This window comes from Python bivittatus, unplaced genomic scaffold (genome assembly GCF_059951505.1).
Source record: "Python bivittatus isolate LINGU-HERP-01145 unplaced genomic scaffold, Pbiv_v1 ctg000310_np1212, whole genome shotgun sequence".
Lineage (NCBI taxonomy): Eukaryota > Metazoa > Chordata > Lepidosauria > Squamata > Pythonidae > Python > Python bivittatus.
The window spans coordinates 8,422,098-8,438,750 of NW_028277054.1; the positions used below are offsets into that span (position 1 = coordinate 8,422,098).

Here is a 16,653-nt window from a genome sequence, read left to right on the forward strand (position 1 = left end):
ATGGGAGGCTGTTAGGAAAGGTATCCTCCTCCCCACAACATAACCTTCCGACCTCGTTTGCTTCTCAGCAGAAATGTTTTGGAAAACTTGCTCTCTTTGGCTGCCCTGACCACTGCCCAGGATTAGGGGACTGATCCCTCCACCCAGGCTTCCTCCCTTTGCTCGGTGGCTTAAACACGGGTTGGTAGGGAGCAAATTCGCCAGCCATGCACGGTCCAGTTCAGCTCCCTGAAGTCCAGAAGGCTTCAAAGGTCTCAGCAGCGCCTGGTAGCCAGGAGAGGATGTCTGAAAGGGGCTGCCCACCTTTGAAAGGGGCTGCCCGCCTTAGGGAATGTCTGAAAGGGGCTGCCCGCCTTTGGGGACGTCTGAAAGGGGCTGCCCGCCTTTGGGGACGTCTGAAAGGGGCTCCCCGCCGTCTCCTCCAGAACTGGTGCCGGGCTCTTGGGGAGAACCGGCTCCGGCCGAACGGTCACCCGACCCGACCCGCTCCTCCAGCGGGGCTCTGCCCGAGCGCTCCGCCTCCCGGCCGCGGCGGGGGCTCCGGCGGCCCCTCCTTCCTGGGCGTTCCGTCGCTGCAGGCAGAGCGGGCGGGGCGAGGCGAGGCTGGCGAGCCGGGGAGGGGCCGGCAGAGGCTGCAGCAGCGGGGAAGGCGAGCGGCACGGCGGCGGCGGCGGCGGCGGCGGGGCCAGCTCCTCCTGTCACAGCCCAGCTGGGAGCCGCAGCAGCAGCAGAGCAGCAGCAGCGCTCGAGGCCAGCGCAGCGCAGCCCAGCCCAGCCCAGCCCGGGGAGGCGACTCCATTGGCAGCTCTTCGCCCGCCTGCCTCCGCCTCTCCCGCTTGTCCTCGCCTCGCTGCGGAGGAGCCGCCCGACCGACCGACCGCGGCGCGCAGGACGTAGCCTGAGCCTCGGCCACGCGAGAGCGGACGGGGCGAGCCATGGCTGGCTCGACGGGATGCGCCTCGGCTGGCTGGGCGGCGGCGCGCTGGCTCCTGGCGCCCCTGCTCCTGCTGGGCTCTTGCCCCGGGCCCGGGGGCGCAGCCAACACCCAGGTGAGCCCGTCGCGGCGGTGGGGCGGGCTGAGCCCGAGCCTCCCGGACCGCGCGCCGGCGGCGCCTGGCCAGCCCCGCGCGCGTCCTCCGGAGGGGGCGGGAGCGGGCTGGAGTCGGCGCGCGGTGGGGCTGGGGGACGGGGAAGGGGCTGCCCAAGGTCACGCCGGACCGGGGAAGGGACCTGCTCGGAGACCCTTCCCCGTCCCAGTTCCTCCCAGGGAAGGGCGAGAAAGGAAGCGCTTGTCGGGAAATCCCTGGCGGGGGAAATGGAGGGGAGGGGGAGAGGAAAGCGCACGTCTGCCTTCCCCGCCCCGCTGCCTTCCAGCTGGGTCGGACTCCACCTTCTGTCAGCCCCAGCCCTCACATCTGGAGGGCGCCCGGTTGGGGAAGGGCACCCATCGGTGATGGCTGGGCAAGGCGACTTCGGGGGTGGGAAGCATGCTAAATCGTTACCCTCTGCCTTGCCTGCCCAGCACCAAGCCCTGGGAGAAGCTGACATCTGCTTTGTGTGCTCTTCCTGCCCAGATGTGCGGTATGTGAAGGAGATCCACTCCACCCATCCAGCCCAGGTGCCCAAAGTGGGAAGTGATCTGGCAGGGGCAGGTGTCCTGTCTTCATTCAAACCATTTCCTGCCCTCCCCTGCCCGTCCCCTGCCCCCAATCCATTGCAACCTTTTCCTCGAGAGGGGAGAGAGTGACCATGGTTCACATTTGAGAGCCAACGGCTATCATCTCATTTCATAAGCTGGTGGCAGGTTTCCAAGTCACATCCACTGGAGGCTTGTTGCTACAAAAGAGCCCCATGGACTTCTTGTTGTTGGGGTTTTTTTATGAGGGAACCCACAATATTTTTGCAAATTCCCCCATCCTCACATAGTCATAGTGCATGAACCAACATTGGCCAAGATATTTTAACGCAAAGAGAATCATGTTCAGCTCCCTTGCTCTGTCTAATGGTAGGACTGGCCCTTAGGAAGAACTGATGCACTGGGCAAACATGGACAGAGACCCATGGCTTCCACAGGCCTTCTAGAGCAGCAGTGAGAGTGAAGGAGATGCTGCCCTACTTGTAGGGGGCAAAGAGCCAGAAGACTGGTTTGAAATAAGACTAGATGACTTCCGGCCTTTAGAATGGAGACCACAGAATTTGTCTCAACTGTCCAGCAAGGAAAGCCTAGTGCAGTGTTTCTCAACCTTGGCAACTTTAAGATGGGTGGACCTCAACTCCCAGAATTCCCCACCCATCTTAAAGTTGCCAAGGTTGAGAAACACTGGCCTAGTGGGTAATTTGCCTGGTGCTGGTTGAAATCCTGCCAGATGTGCTCACAACTTGCCACCCTCTTTGGGGAACAACCCATAAAATCAGGGCTAGATGTTCACAGGGAGGTAAATGGCCTGGTATGGGGTCTCCTGTAGCCATCATTTATTCCTTCTGTGGCATCATTGGCATTTTGCATGGATAGTTTATTGAGCAAAATGGTTTGGAATCAGGAGTTAAACACGTCTCGCTTTAGCCCTTCTGCTCCAAAATCTGGAGACCCTGTATGCATGTTACAATTTTAATAAGAGGTGATGGGCTCATCACAAATATTACATTGCCGTAAGGTTTCACCTCTTCACTCTTTTACCCGAAGCCCTGAGTGATAGGACCAGCCAATCTTCCCCCAGCACATTCTCTTCCATTAATCCTCCCCCAGCCTGGCTCATTGAAAGGCCTCCTTCAGAAGTGTGGGGAGCCTTTCAAGCCCACCTCTCTTTAGAAAGTCCCATGATGCAATTCTGGCCATGATGTGAGAGCATCTTTCTCTCTCCGTGGTAGGGTACCGTCAAATTCTGCACCAAAGGGTTAATTCCTTGGTTTTGTGCATTTGAATTTTGTCAGGGGGGAGACATTTCTTCTCTTTTGTAGGGAGGGGGCTTTGCTCTCTTGCAAAACTGTGTTTGGATCCTGGGGGATCTGGCAGATCCTGGCTGCGGGGTAGAAATTCTCCTGCAAAATTGCCTGGACAGCACTGTGGCAAATCTGGGTTGAATGACAACTGAGTAGCAAACATGTTACTTGAGCATGGCATAAGTGAACCTTCCCGTCCCACCTCTTATAGCTCAGTGTTCTGGAACTAAACTCAGCTTCTTTTGTGATTGGTGACACCCACACAGCTACTTTAAACCCCAGAAGAATGCCAATTGTTAGTGCATTCTGCTGATTGGAAGAGCCCCTAGGTCAGGAAGATTCCTAGCCTAGTCATCCCATTGTATGTGGACTTATCTTTAGGTAGCCAAAATGACACAGTCCGCTCATAGGAGATTGGTACCACTGAGGATCTGAACGGTTGGCAGAAAAGGAAGGAAGGAAGGAAGGAAGGAAGGAAGGAAGGAAGGAAGGAAGGAAGGAAGGAAGGAAGGAAGGAAGGAAGGAAGGAAGGAAGGAAGGAAATCCTTATGGGAAGTGGCTGAAATAGCTCAGGGAGGAAAGAGGATGTTTGATGGATGTCCAGAAGATGCTTGTCTGAGGAGGAAGTATGATGGAAGATGGCATGGCTGAATAGACTCCTGAACAAGAACATTTAATGTTGGCACATTCTCTCGCTCATTGAGAGGAGAAGCTCAGTGGAGTCACTGAGTGTTTCCAGAGGATGGGGACGCTCAGGCTAGGTTCATACACCGTGATTAGCCATAAGGTGGTTTGCTTCATTTTGGTGTGGTATGTCATAGGAACTCCATCTTTGTGGTTTGTAAGCTATGCTTTGTAGTTTCATGATATGTGTGAACCCAGGCAGTTGCAGCTTAGTCCATAAACTGTGGTTCAGGAAAGCTTAGCTGACCACGGGGTATGCACCCTGTTAGTGAAAGGGTGGTGTTTTGTGTGCATGACCATCAGGGGCTGGCTAGGAATGCAGGCACAATGTTCAAAAACCTTGATCTGTCTTCAGCCATGCAATTCTTGTCATCTTTTTTATCAGGCAGGAATCCAAGAGGTTCCAACCCAGCCTTTTCCTCTGGCAGGAGACAAAGTCAACCGAGGTTGCACCTAGCACGATGCTACCCTCCCTGTTTGACTTACTAGTGTTTGGGAAGCATATGACTTCACCTTTGTTTCCCTCAGGGGAATACAAACAACAGCTGAAACCGCATGCCGCTCAATAATAAAAAGGACAATAAAAGGGCCCTCAAATAAATGCAATCAAATGACTTTGTTTTCCAAATTGGAATGCAGCTTAAGGTACTTAAAAAAAGCAGGGGGGGGGACCATTTCTAATGCATCAGCAACAGGGTAGAACGAGATTGAGCACCTTCTAGCTCAATGATTCTAACCTTCTCCATGTCTGGCTTAACCTAACAGTGGGACTGGAGAGGAATTTATCTAATGAGTCTCCTTCTTATTCCAAATGGAGGCTGTGCAGGATTCTACCATGTGGAGGCTCTAAGTGAGTGTTCCCTTATGGCCACTTCCTCCCTAGCCTTTGGCCCCGGCCATTTTCCATCCCAACTTCCCCTGGCTTTCCATTGAGCAGGGGCCTCCCTTAAAGACTATAGCCCTGGGAAGGGTTGGAAAAAGTGTCCCCTCTACCTCTGCCAAGAGGGACACCATCCAAGAGCAGGGACCAGTTGCTTCCCCACCCTGCTCCTCCGGTGTGCAATGGCCCCGCAATCTCCCTCGCCTTCCGCTCACCCCTTCCCTATTCTTCAGGCCTGCAGGAGGGCCGTCTTCCTTTTGTCTCACCCCTCGCACCCCTGCGCTGCTCCTGGGTTGGCCAGGAGCCCAACCTTCCTCCGTCATCCTGCCCGGTCAGCTGGAGCAGTGGTGAGGCACCCTGCCTGGCCTTGAATCAGCTGGAGAGGGAAAGAGAGAGGTGGGGGACTAGGGAAAGCGGCTTCCAGCAGTAAGGGGAGGGGGAAGGGGAGGAGATCAGCCTTTTCTGATGCTTTTATCCATTTTGTAAGCTCCCTACCCCACCCCACTTTTGGAAGAGTTGCACTTTGCCCTGATGCGAAATGCTAGGCAAGGTTGGGAGAAGTTCCACCTCGCTTATTCTGCAGTGGTCTTCTTCCCCTGGCTGCCTTCCCTAGGAGAACCTTGGAGCTGAGGAGGAAGGGGAAAATCAGGTTGATGCTTCTTTCCTTTCTAGCTCATCTCTCCAAATGCCATGCCAGGGGTTGGGGGGGGGGGGACAGAAGCAGGGATTAGAGCTCATTTATTAATCCTGTCTCAATTAACTACTTCTTCCCCAAGCCAGCTTCCACCTTCCTGGCACCCCTTGGTTATTTTTAGAGGCAGGCAGGCACTCAACTGGGAATCTACTCCGCTGTTTTCATTTCTCTTTCTCTCCCTCCCTTTCCCAACCCTGCATTTGATGTCCAGTCCAGTGCTCAGCTTTCCATCAAACTGCAGCAGCTGCTTAATCGCTTAAAGCACCAGCTTAGCTGTGAGATCCAGCTTAATCCAGGCCTGATTTCTCCTTTGCCCCTCCATTAAAAAAACTCCTATATGGACCCTGCCCTCTTTTCTCCCCCATCCAGCCCCTCCCCAGGAAAGAGCAGGTTGTACATGGCCTGGATGCCGCCCACTTACTCTCCCTTGTATGTTCCCACCTCTCTTATGTATGAGAAGCAGGGGGTGAATTCCTGATTTTTAAACTATACTGTCGCTTTTCAGAAAAGGGAAATGGATATACTTGGTGAAATTCAGCCTGAATTGGGGCTGCAGAGAATGTGGGAGTGGCACGAAGGGAAGGAAAAATCTGCAGCTATGCCTCTGCCTCTTCTGGGCAATCCACAGCCCCAAATTCCCCACTCCGTGGGCCTGACCTCGAGCTTGTTCCCAAGTGCTACTAGAGCATCCACCCTTAAAAACAGCTCTCTTCCTGTATCTTCAAAGACTCAGCATTTCCTGGCCTTTCCCAACCATGGACAGGATCTCTTTTACTGCTTCCAGTATTTTGGTCCAAAACTGTTTCTGATTTTGCTAGCCTGGTGATGTTGTGTGAACGGATACCTGTTTGTTATTTTGGTAGGCAGGGTAAAGTTATGGAAGCAGCTTTGTTGCTCAGCCTGAGGCACCTGTGGGAAGGAGAGACAGCTAGAACTAAGAAGACAAGGCCCCCGCCGGCTTCTGTTACCCTTGGACTGAGTTTGCACAACCCACTAGACTAGGCTAAAATAGGTTTTGATAGTCTGCAGTTCAATATGTAAATGGGAACCTCGCTATTGTCTTAGAATGCAGCATGCTTGGGAATAGCATGTTGTGGGAACCCAGCCCTTGTGTTTTGCTAACTCGGGTTCAGGATCAAATGCCTAACCAAATCCAACCAAAATTTGCCCAGCTTTGGCCCTCTTGTGAGAGGTGGTTCCCAACACCAGTACTGAGATGCTGCAAGAAGCTGATGGATAGAGAGATGGGTAAGAGGATGGGGAGTCTTATGGAAGAAGGAGCAGAGAGAGGAAGAGGAAGAAAGGTGAGGTGAGGAAGAAAGAAAGAGAGGAAGAGGAGAAGGAAGGGCCAGCAAGTGGGGGTGGACCCTGAGAAGAGAAACAGCGGAGGGAAGGGGCTGGTGATGCAGTATTAATTTCCATCTGGGAGCTGGTCTCCATGGCAACAGAGAAGATCTGGCAACTCCATTGGGAGCGGTTACCACAGCAACAACATCCTGGTGGTTACTGAAGGAGGAGAAGCCAGAAAGAGAGATGGTGCAAACAAAGATGGGAGGGGTGGGAAAAGAGACAGCAAGGAGCAAAAGAGCAGGTAGATGTAAAAGGGGGGGGGGCTTTGCTGAAGTGGAAGAACCATGTGTTGCAGACAATGCCCTTTGGATATGTCACCTTGGGTGTGGTCCTGACCCAGCCACAGCTGCATGAAGGGGCACATCCAGGTGACCAGTGCATGTGCTTGGTGCTTTTGTCAGACATGATGATTAATCTTCACCCCTCCTTTTGTGTTTTCAGGGGATGGGAGCGGCACTTGGGCCAACCCTGGGGACCCCCCAGGTGGCCATGTTTTGTGGGAAACTGGTCCTACATCTCAACGTCCAGACAGGGCACTGGGAACCTGATGCCATTGGCACCCGCACCTGCTTCCATACCCCTGAGGAGATCCGGAGCTACTGCCAGGAGGTACACACAGATGCATGCACACACACATACACTCATAAATGTGCACACCCCCAATCTTCCTCCTGTCCCTCCAAAGCTTGCTTTTTTCTTTCCCCATCTACCTCTTCTCCTGATTTCATCACCCCTTCCTACTCTTTCATCACTACTCCCCTGAGCAGTCCTTCTGCTGACAATCTTGCGGTACCCACAAATCCATTTTTAATCTTTAGCCTTCTGTTGGTTAGAGCCTCCACCAGCCTATTGCTGTCTAATTTACCACATGTCTTTTGCTGATAGTCCTAGGAACTCAAAAAACAACCTTCGGTTCATCTTAAACTTTTCTCCAACCCTGTGACAGTACTCCATGTGGGGTTAACTGAGGGAAAGAGAAGTCACAACATCTACTCCTATCTGGTCTTTTTTTCCCCCCTTCAAAAGATCTGGAGATGTTAGGGATTGTTCCTTCATTGAGGCTAAGTAGCTTACATACCTAGATAGAAGTTCATCTGGATGCTGCTTTGTATTCCTTGGAGGGAGAAGGCAGACTTCCAAAATATTTAACAAGGACATACTTTTATATTACCCTTTTGCAATGTGTCAGCCATACACACTGAGGAAACTTAGGAACTGCAATGCACTAACACATTCAAGGTTATGTTACTGGCTGAGCTGGCTTAGACAGAAGCTGATCAGATGCAAACAACAGGCACCATGCCCATGATCTAAGGCAGTGTTTCTTAAAGTGTGGTCCTAAGACCCTGGAGATCCCCCAAGACCCTCTCAGGTGTCCACGAAATCAAAATTATTTGCCAGCCTATGTTGAAAAATAATACAATATTAAAATCCCATCAAACAATCGTGAGAAGTGGTACCAGCAGCAAATGCGTCAATTTTAATTTTTAATACAGTAAATATTGATAAATATAACCCATACAAACACAAGCTCTTTTGGGGTCCTCCATAATTTTTAAAACTGGGAAGGGGTCCTGAGAGAAAAAGGTTTAAGAAACACTGATCTAAGGATGTACAGATTCCATCTCATCTGCCTTGATATGAAGTTTTCAGGTTTACATGTCAGTCTTTGCTACTTGATCTTTGGATCTCTTTGTCATGCATGCACATATATGTATACATATAACATAGCTACATCACAATATTGCTTCATGTTATTGTACAAATCATAGACTCAGTAATTCTCTCCCACGTGTTTCCCTTTGGGTCAGGCAGACCTGGTTATGTCTTGCTCCTTGCTCACTACAAACAAAACTTCCACCAAGTCCCAAGACACAACAACAAGAACTGATTATATGTTTGATTTGGTTATGTACCATCAAGTTGGTGTTCACTCTTAGCAAACATAGATAGTCCTTCTCCAGGATGATCTGTCCCTAACCTGGCACTTCAGGTCCTCCAACGGTGCACCCACCATCACTATAATCGAGTCCACCCACCTTGCTGCTGATTGTCCTCTGCGTCTCTTTTTTCTACCTTGCATAATGTGATACGATAATTTGAAACGGATAATTATTACCTTGAATGAGAACTCTGGATTAATTTGTTCTGTGATCCATGTGTTTGTTTTCCTGGCTAACTATGGTATTCTTGGGAGTCTTCTCCAGCACCAAAATTCAGAAGTACCATTTCTCTGTCCATCCTGCTGCTTTAGAGTTCAACTTTCGCTTGTGTAGAGTGTCACAAGGAAAACTGTTGCTTGCATGGCTCTGAACTTGATAGGTATAGACACCTCATGGTATCTGAATATCTTTTCCAAGGCCTTCATTGTTACCCTATCAAGCACTAGGCTACAGTGTATTTCTTGCCTGCTGGTTCCTTTACAGTTGATAGTTGATCCTACAAGGAAGAAGTGATCCTCATTCAGTGTCTTCATGGTCAATTCTAAGGCTGGTTGCTGTACCTGTTGTTGTTAGCTGGGTCATTATATTTAAACATAGTCCCATTTTTTCATTGTGTTCCCTAGTTTTAGTACTAGAACTTGCAGAACTGCAGGTAATAAATTCTTAGTCTCATTACCTGCTCTTTAGGAAGCCATCGTCTCTACATCAAGGTCCATCTACCATGATAGCGGTTGTAATCCACATCACCCTGGCTCACCATTAACCGACAAGGCATAGAAGGGATGACAAAAAGTAACAGTCCATTCCCAGAATGTTATATTTTTCCCCCAGATTGGACCAACCTGTTTCAGAGATAATATGTACATATCTGAAAAATGTATTTTCTGGAAGATGAATTAGGGCATAGGACACCCAAGAGCCTGCAGTGGACATTTGGGCCAGCAAACTGTATTTCAGGATGTGCAAACTGTATTCAAGAAAAAGAGCACTAAAAGCCAGTAGTAGTTGGCCACCTCTGATACAGGCCTTGAGCCCTCACGTTTTTAGAATCTGCCTCGCTTCCATTCCTCCTACCCAAGTTATCGACTGATATCCCTCAAATGTACTGCTGAGCTGACAGAATATCTTCTAGTTCCATCTCTAAGCAAACCTAAAACTGTAGAATACGTAGATGGAAGAAGGGGATCAGAAACTCCAGGGGTGTCATTCAGAGGAGCGAGGCGGAGTGTATCTGTACATCACCCTTGGAAGTGTGTCTGCTTTTCTCTTCCATCCATTTGCTGCCCTACTCACAGACATCTTCCCGGCAGGTGTATCCTGAGTTGCAGATCACTAACGCTGTGGAGGGGACGCAGCCAGTCACCATAGACAAGTGGTGCAAGAAGGGCCGATCGTCATGCAAAGGCCAGATGCACATTGTGGTACCCTACCAGTGCCTTGGTGAGCACAGAGTCCAGGCTGCCTGGACTTGCATCTCCAGTTGGGGATGATAAGAACTGCCTTTAAAATTGGGACTGCAATGATGTGTTGTTGTCGTTTTCCTTGTTCCTTCCATTCCCTTGTGGGCTGTGCCTCTAAAAGCGTCAGCTTGAAGGCAAGGACTGTCTTGCTCCTGATAATTGCATGGCCCTCTGGGAACCCTTTGGCAGATGGGGGCTCAAGAAAGATTAAAAATGAGTAGCGTAGACCAGTGTTTCTCGGCCTCACACTGGCTGGGGAATTCTGGGAGTTGAAGTCCACACATCTTAAAACTGCTGAGGTTGAGAAACACTGGTGTAGACTCATGCTACAAAGTTATATGCTTTTAACTCTGAGAAAGCCCGATTCAGTGGGACTCTATTTCTGAGCGGAAATTAAGAGGAAGAAGGTGCTGCTGGGGCAGAAACTGATTGTGGACAAGGCCTCTGTGTCCCTTTCTCCAGGAAGAAGTGCTGTGATAGGCTTTTTTTCTGAGTGCTTATTGCATTATAATTAGCAGAGTAAGCAACTTGAAATCCTTCAGTAGTTCTGAGCCTCAGTATCCATTGGCCAGTGACAGGGAATTATGAGTTGCAATCCAAAACTTCTAGAAAACACCAGATTGTCTATCTCTGTAATTAGCATGCAGAATATATCTTGCAATTCTTGGAGTTCTCCAAACCTGGGGTTGCAGACATTTCTTTACCTTATTAAGCAACATTATCCATGCAGACATTTTGGACAACTGAGTCCTGTTGCTTGTCCAGAGATATATACCTTTCTGTCTTGCCTGCTTTGCACATGCTTGGGTGGGATCTTGTCTTCTGTCAAATCAAACTTCGGTCCATCCTGATCAATCTTTGCAACTTGATACCTTCCATATTTGTCAGACTTCAGGTTCCATAATTCCAGGCCATCTTGACTGGGGATTATGGAAGTTAGTCTGATATAGGCCAAAGTCTGATCTAGCTCAAGGTATCCTTGAACCAGGCAAGTTTGAGGGCAAATTTTCATGCCTTCAAAACAGGTGCCTTCTTGTTAAATCGCAGAGAGAAGGGCCAAAATGGTAACGCAGTGGAACCTGCAGCTTTCCTAACCCTAAACTATTGGATCCTAGCTCCCATCAGTCCTAGCTAGTATGGTCAAGGATGCTGAGAGTTGTAGTCCAACAAAAATCTGGAGAGCCCCAAGTTCGGTACCCTTGGATTGAAGTGTTACATTAAGTTTTAAAAACCCTAAGTTTCATGCCCTCCATTAGTGACATAATCCATGGAAGAACAGAGGAATCACCATAATCTTAGTAATCTTAGCCTGTCTTGTCAGGTAGAGTTAGAGTAAATACCTCATCAAGATATATATTACCAGGTATTCCTTGATAGGACGAAGTAATAAACCCTTGACATCAGTATCTGTTTGCTCTTCTCTTCCCCCAGTGGGCGAGTTTGTGAGTGAAGCACTTCTTGTACCAGACAAGTGCAAATTCCTACACCAAGAGAAAATGGACTCATGTGAGACTTACTTGTACTGGCATAGTGTGGCTAAAGAGGTGAGTAGCTGTGGGCTTCCTATCAAACACATTCCAGCATTTGTACTTGAGAAAGTTTCCATGGAAGTTGAAAGGGCTTGCAGGGGGTTTTAAGAGATGAGGAGATTTGATCAAGATCACATTGAACTGTTGAACCCTTCTTCCAAGTATGGGTTGATAAGGGACTGTGCTTTGCTTTCTTATTGAAGCCTCCAGGAAGATGTCATGAGGGGATAAGCAAGTTTCTTTGGTAATCATGTCACAACATAGCAGAAACCACAGGATGTTATGCTAACAGTGGGATCCCCTTTCTGAAAACATTGGCTGGATGTTGGTTTATTTTTTTAAAGGATGCTGTGCAGATGTGGTGAAACACCCAAATTGCAGATGGCTAGCATCTTGTACTAGAACTGGCTGAGGAATCCTGGGAGTTGAAGTCCACCCGTCTTAAAGTGGAAAAGGTTGAGAAACACAGTTCTAGTACAAGGGAGGAACAGCATGGAGCTTCCCACAGTCCTTAAATCCTAGTCCTACCCACTGCTATAAGTCCTACCCATCTGCAATTTGGGTGTTTCACCACATCTGCATAGCATCCTTTAAAAAAAAAACCAACACCCAGCCAATGTTTTCAAAAAGGGGATCCCTCTGTTAGCATAACATTCTGTGGTTTCTGCTATGTTGTGACATGATTATCAAAGAAACTTGCTTATCCCCCCATGACATCTTCCTGGAGGCTTTAATAAGAAAGAATAGCACAGTCCCTCATCAACCCACACTTGGAGGAAGGGTTCAACAGTTCAATGTGATCTTGATCAAATCTCCTCACCTCTTAAGATGGGTGGACTTCAACTCCCAGAATTCCTCAGCCAGCATGCTGGCTGAGGAATTCTGGGAGTTGGTCCACCCATCTTAAAGTTGAGGAGGTTGAGAGACCCCACACTAGAAGTTCTAGAGCAATATGTAAGGTATCCTGTGCAGTGGAAGAAAGAAGTGGTATGAATGTCCTTACTTCACCAAATGCTTATAGAATGCTGAATTACTGTGATGCAGACTTTCTAAGTTTTATTTGCTCTTTTTTAATGTAGAGCACATCCAAGTTGAGGTCTGTGAGCTGGTTGTATTCTGACATAAACTGATGCTTGGTGCTGTGTCTGTGCCAATTTATAATCTGTGTGTGTGTGTAAATGTGCACAACTCCATTTTCAATGTAGACAGGTAAAAGGCCAGTTTGGATTATCATGCATAGCTTTATGAATCATGGTTTATGAAGCCAGGATTAACTCCATGAAGACCACTCCGCCTTTCCTCTCATTTCCTCTTTCCTCCATCCCTGTTGTATTGTTCTGGCTTATTAGCTAATATGAACCCAGAATTCCACATTTCAGGTATAATGGAGAACTCTGGCATAATACAAGTTAAGATCTCTGCATCCAAACTGCTGCTCAAAGGAAAGGAGACATGAAGAAAGAGTGTTTGCACCTAATACTGAATGATTGTCTGAACCAAGCCATCACCTAAATCAGTGTTCACCCAGATCAAGTCATTTTTAGTTGTGGTTAAACTTAGCTGTAGTTAAGCTGTGGCATGATTGCCTAAACCAAGGCAGTTCTCCCAGCACACACTGTGTTAAGTGAACTGTAGTTTTCTCACCCCAGTTATCTGAGTTCACATGATAAACTCAACTATATGGCCGAGGTTTGCATGGCACTCTAGTAAGTTCAGCATGTTGTGTGAAACAGTCTCTGGGGTGTTGCATCGCACCATTTTGATTTTGTTCATATCCACCTTTCAGGCCTGCAGTGGTGAGCATCTTGAACTACACAGTTATGGCATGCTACTGCCTTGCGGGGCTGACCGTTTCCGGGGCGTGGAGTATGTATGCTGCCCCTCACGCCCTCCAGCCATCAGGATGGAACAAGCTACAGAGGCACCCCAGGTGGTTGCCCATTTAAGGGAGGAAACCCTGCACAGGTGAGCAGATGAGTTTGAGCACATCCAGCTGCATAGGAAGGTGATTAATATCTATGCCAATGTTTCTCAACCTTGGCAACTTGAAGATGTGTGGACTTCATCTTCCAGAATTTCCCAGCCAGCATGTTGAAGTCCACACATCTTAAAAGTTGCCAAAGTTGAGAAACACTGAACTACACTATATAAGGCTCATTTAATCTAGGATGTTTCTGGATCTGGAGCTTAAAGGAAAAGTCCGCAAGGACCTGTTTAGTTATGGGGGGGTGTATACATGTGTGTGTATACACATACACAATTTATCTCTTTATTAGTGCAAAATCGAAGGTACTGCTCCTACAGTTTTATATAGTTGAATAGGAATATTTGCCTTTTCCCATGGGAAAAGTGTCTCCAGTTCCTTTCCTCTGGTCTTCAATTGCACCTGCTTGCTTGGTGGACCTGTTTGGGATCTTAACTTGATGGATCTTTTCTCCAGCAACAAAGTACCAACAGGACGTATTCCAACAGAGGAAGAAAGCTTGGAATTGGAGGAAGACAGGAATATTGATGAAGAAGAAGAAGAGGAGGTGGAGGAGGAGGAAGAAGAGGAGGAGGAGGAGGAAGAAGAAGAAGAAGAAGAAGAGGAAGAGATTCCTGGAGAGAGTGCTCCTGATCCTAACCACTTCCGTGCTGCCTGGGATGACTATTATGTGGAACCAGGATACCATGATGACAGCATCACTCAGACCACCATCACTACTACGACTCAGACCACAGAAGAAGATGTCAAAGGTAAGCAGTGGAGGGAAAGACCCATGTTAGGAGTCACCTCATAGAGCACCTTCCAAGTTCCATGTTCTTTCTTGCTCTTCTTTACTATCTCAGTCTCCCAAGTGAGGAGACCATATCAATGAAGTCTTCTACTGCTTCTCTGGATGTCCACACAGTTAGATCCAATGTGTAAACAGGGGCAACATCATTTTCTAAAACCTTTTTTAGAAAGGCTCTGGCCTTTTTGGCCTCTGAAGCCACATTGGTCTTGCCGGTTGTTTCATGACATCCCCAGAATACACAAGATAAAAAAGATTTTTTTAAAAAGTTTGGCCTTTGAGGTTGTTTTGACAGAGTTGAGGATAAATGTCTCCCTAAACAAAAAAAGGTGAGTGCTCTGGGGCTGCAAAACGGGCCTGGGGGTGGTATCTGAAGGCCATAGACAATGGTTATAAATCTATGGATTATGGCTAGAAAAAGAGGACTACTGTATGAAGACTGTCAATGACGAGGTGGCTTCTTCTCAAGGACTTCCCAGAACTCTGAGCCAATGGCAGCTATGGCAAAGTCAGTGCTCGGGGCAGATCAAAAGGGAGAGAAATATAGACTCTGTGTTGCACAGTAGGGACTGCTGGTGCGTGGAAAGTGGAGAGGCAGAACGCCAGCTACTACGAGGTTGAGAAGGAAGGAAATGCTCAGCTGTTCAGTTGCTTCTCTCAGTCCCCATCACCTCCTCCTCTTCACAATGGGGAGTCTGTTTTGGAGACAGCTCTGAACCTGGCTCTCCCTGACACTAAGGAGTAGATGCTGAGAACCAAAGCATCCTTTAGGGTGGGAAATGAGGGGGCTCTTGTGCTCCCATCTGTCCTGAACCAAGTCACTGAGGGATGCTGTGCCCAAACGGATTTGTGTGCATGAATTATTTTAGATATTAGAGATAGGTGATTTCTGCAAGGTCAGGCTATATTAACAGGGGAAGCAATTGTGTGCTCTTTGAGTGTTTTGGAATGCAAGTCCTTCGATGTCAGGCTGCTACAGAAATTAGGACGAACTTGGATAGTAATTGTATCTTTATTATATTCCAGGAAGAGTAGCGGTTGCAGTTGAATTTCTGAGCAAGTGAGAATACTGTAGTAATTAAGAATTTACAGAGTCAGATCTCAAACCTTTCACTCAACTCTTGCAATGCCACCCTCTTTCAAGGAGAAATTTGGATTGCCTCTTATATCTAGCCCTCATCAGGTCTGTTGATAATGGATGCTTGTCTACATTCTCTGCATTCCTACTCTCCCATTCAGATAAGTCCACCAAGTTAAGCTGGATTCACCTACTAACTGAGCCCTGGCACATAGTGCTTCCCATCGGGCCATGCTGGCTGGAACCAAAAGTTGTCGTCCTCCAAAAGATTTAAAAAGGCAACAGCTTACCTTATCTCTGCTTTAAGACAGATAAGAAGGCCTAGTCCTGTGTAACACGATTCCTGTTTATATAGTGACCCCAACCCCCCGCCCAACCGATGGGGTGGATGTTTATTTTGAAATGCCTGGAGATGGGAATGAGCACGCCAACTTCCTGCGAGCCAAGATGGACCTGGAGGAGCGTCGCATGAAACAGATCAATGAGGTAATGACTGGACAGACAGGAAGGACAATTTGCTCAGCTTGCAGATATGTGAGCTTTAATTGTATGGTTAGCTCAGTTTTGTGATTTTTGACACACCATGTGACCATCAAAGGATTTCTCTTGACAGAATGCACCCCTACAATGATGGGGAGGGGTCTAATTCCATTAGAAAAGATGGATGAACAATATAGATCATACAGATTTGTTGGAGCCAGGTTGAAGTTTCCTTCCTTCCTTCCTTCCTTCCTTCCTTCCTTCCTTCCTTCCTTCCTTCCTTCCTTCCTTCCTTCCTTCCTTCCTTCCTTCCTTCCTTCCTTTCTCTCGTGCACTCAAGGTTGAACATAACTTGTGTGATTTTCTGTTGTTTCCTAAAGAATGATTCCATTGAGGAAGAGTACATGTTTTGTACATCAGGCATCAGTTACTATTGAACTTAAAGTTCAAATCAGAAGATATCAATGTAGGACCAGTATTACAAAATAACAGGGTCAGCAGTGAAGTTGAGGTTATGGGTTTTCCATTCTCTGGAGGTTTTTAAGAAGAGGGTGGATGGTCATCTCTTGAGGATGGTTTATTTGGTTTTCCTGCACATCATAGAGAGTTGGACAGATGATTTCCTCCACAGTTCTATAAGTCTGTGACTCAGGAAGACAACTTCCTATTCCTTGCTCAGACAGATATTTCTTTCTAGCTTTGAGAGATTGGGAGTCAGGATCTGATGGCCTAGTAACATTAGATCATCATGCAGATTGGTAATCAACTTGCAACAAGGAGAGGATTGGGCTCAATGGTTAGAGCTGAATCTCGAGAGCATGTCTTGGGCATGCCCCCAAAT

General features: G+C 47.9%; 1 protein-coding gene across 2 annotated transcripts in view; it reads left to right on the top strand.

The window, feature by feature from the left end:
- Window positions 1–596: 596 nt before the first annotated feature.
- APLP1 (amyloid beta precursor like protein 1) overlaps window positions 597–16,653 on the top strand; it is a 39,108-nt gene continuing 23,051 nt past the window's right edge. For both annotated transcript variants that reach the window (XM_088140017.1, XM_088140018.1), the window contains exons 1-7: window positions 597–1,049; window positions 6,990–7,157; window positions 9,802–9,931; window positions 11,383–11,495; window positions 13,267–13,445; window positions 13,921–14,216; window positions 15,688–15,818. In XM_088140017.1, the coding sequence (XP_087996143.1) occupies window positions 936–1,049; window positions 6,990–7,157; window positions 9,802–9,931; window positions 11,383–11,495; window positions 13,267–13,445; window positions 13,921–14,216; window positions 15,688–15,818 (1,131 nt within the window). In that variant the 5' untranslated portion in view covers window positions 597–935. The remainder of the gene's footprint in view (window positions 1,050–6,989; window positions 7,158–9,801; window positions 9,932–11,382; window positions 11,496–13,266; window positions 13,446–13,920; window positions 14,217–15,687; window positions 15,819–16,653) is intronic.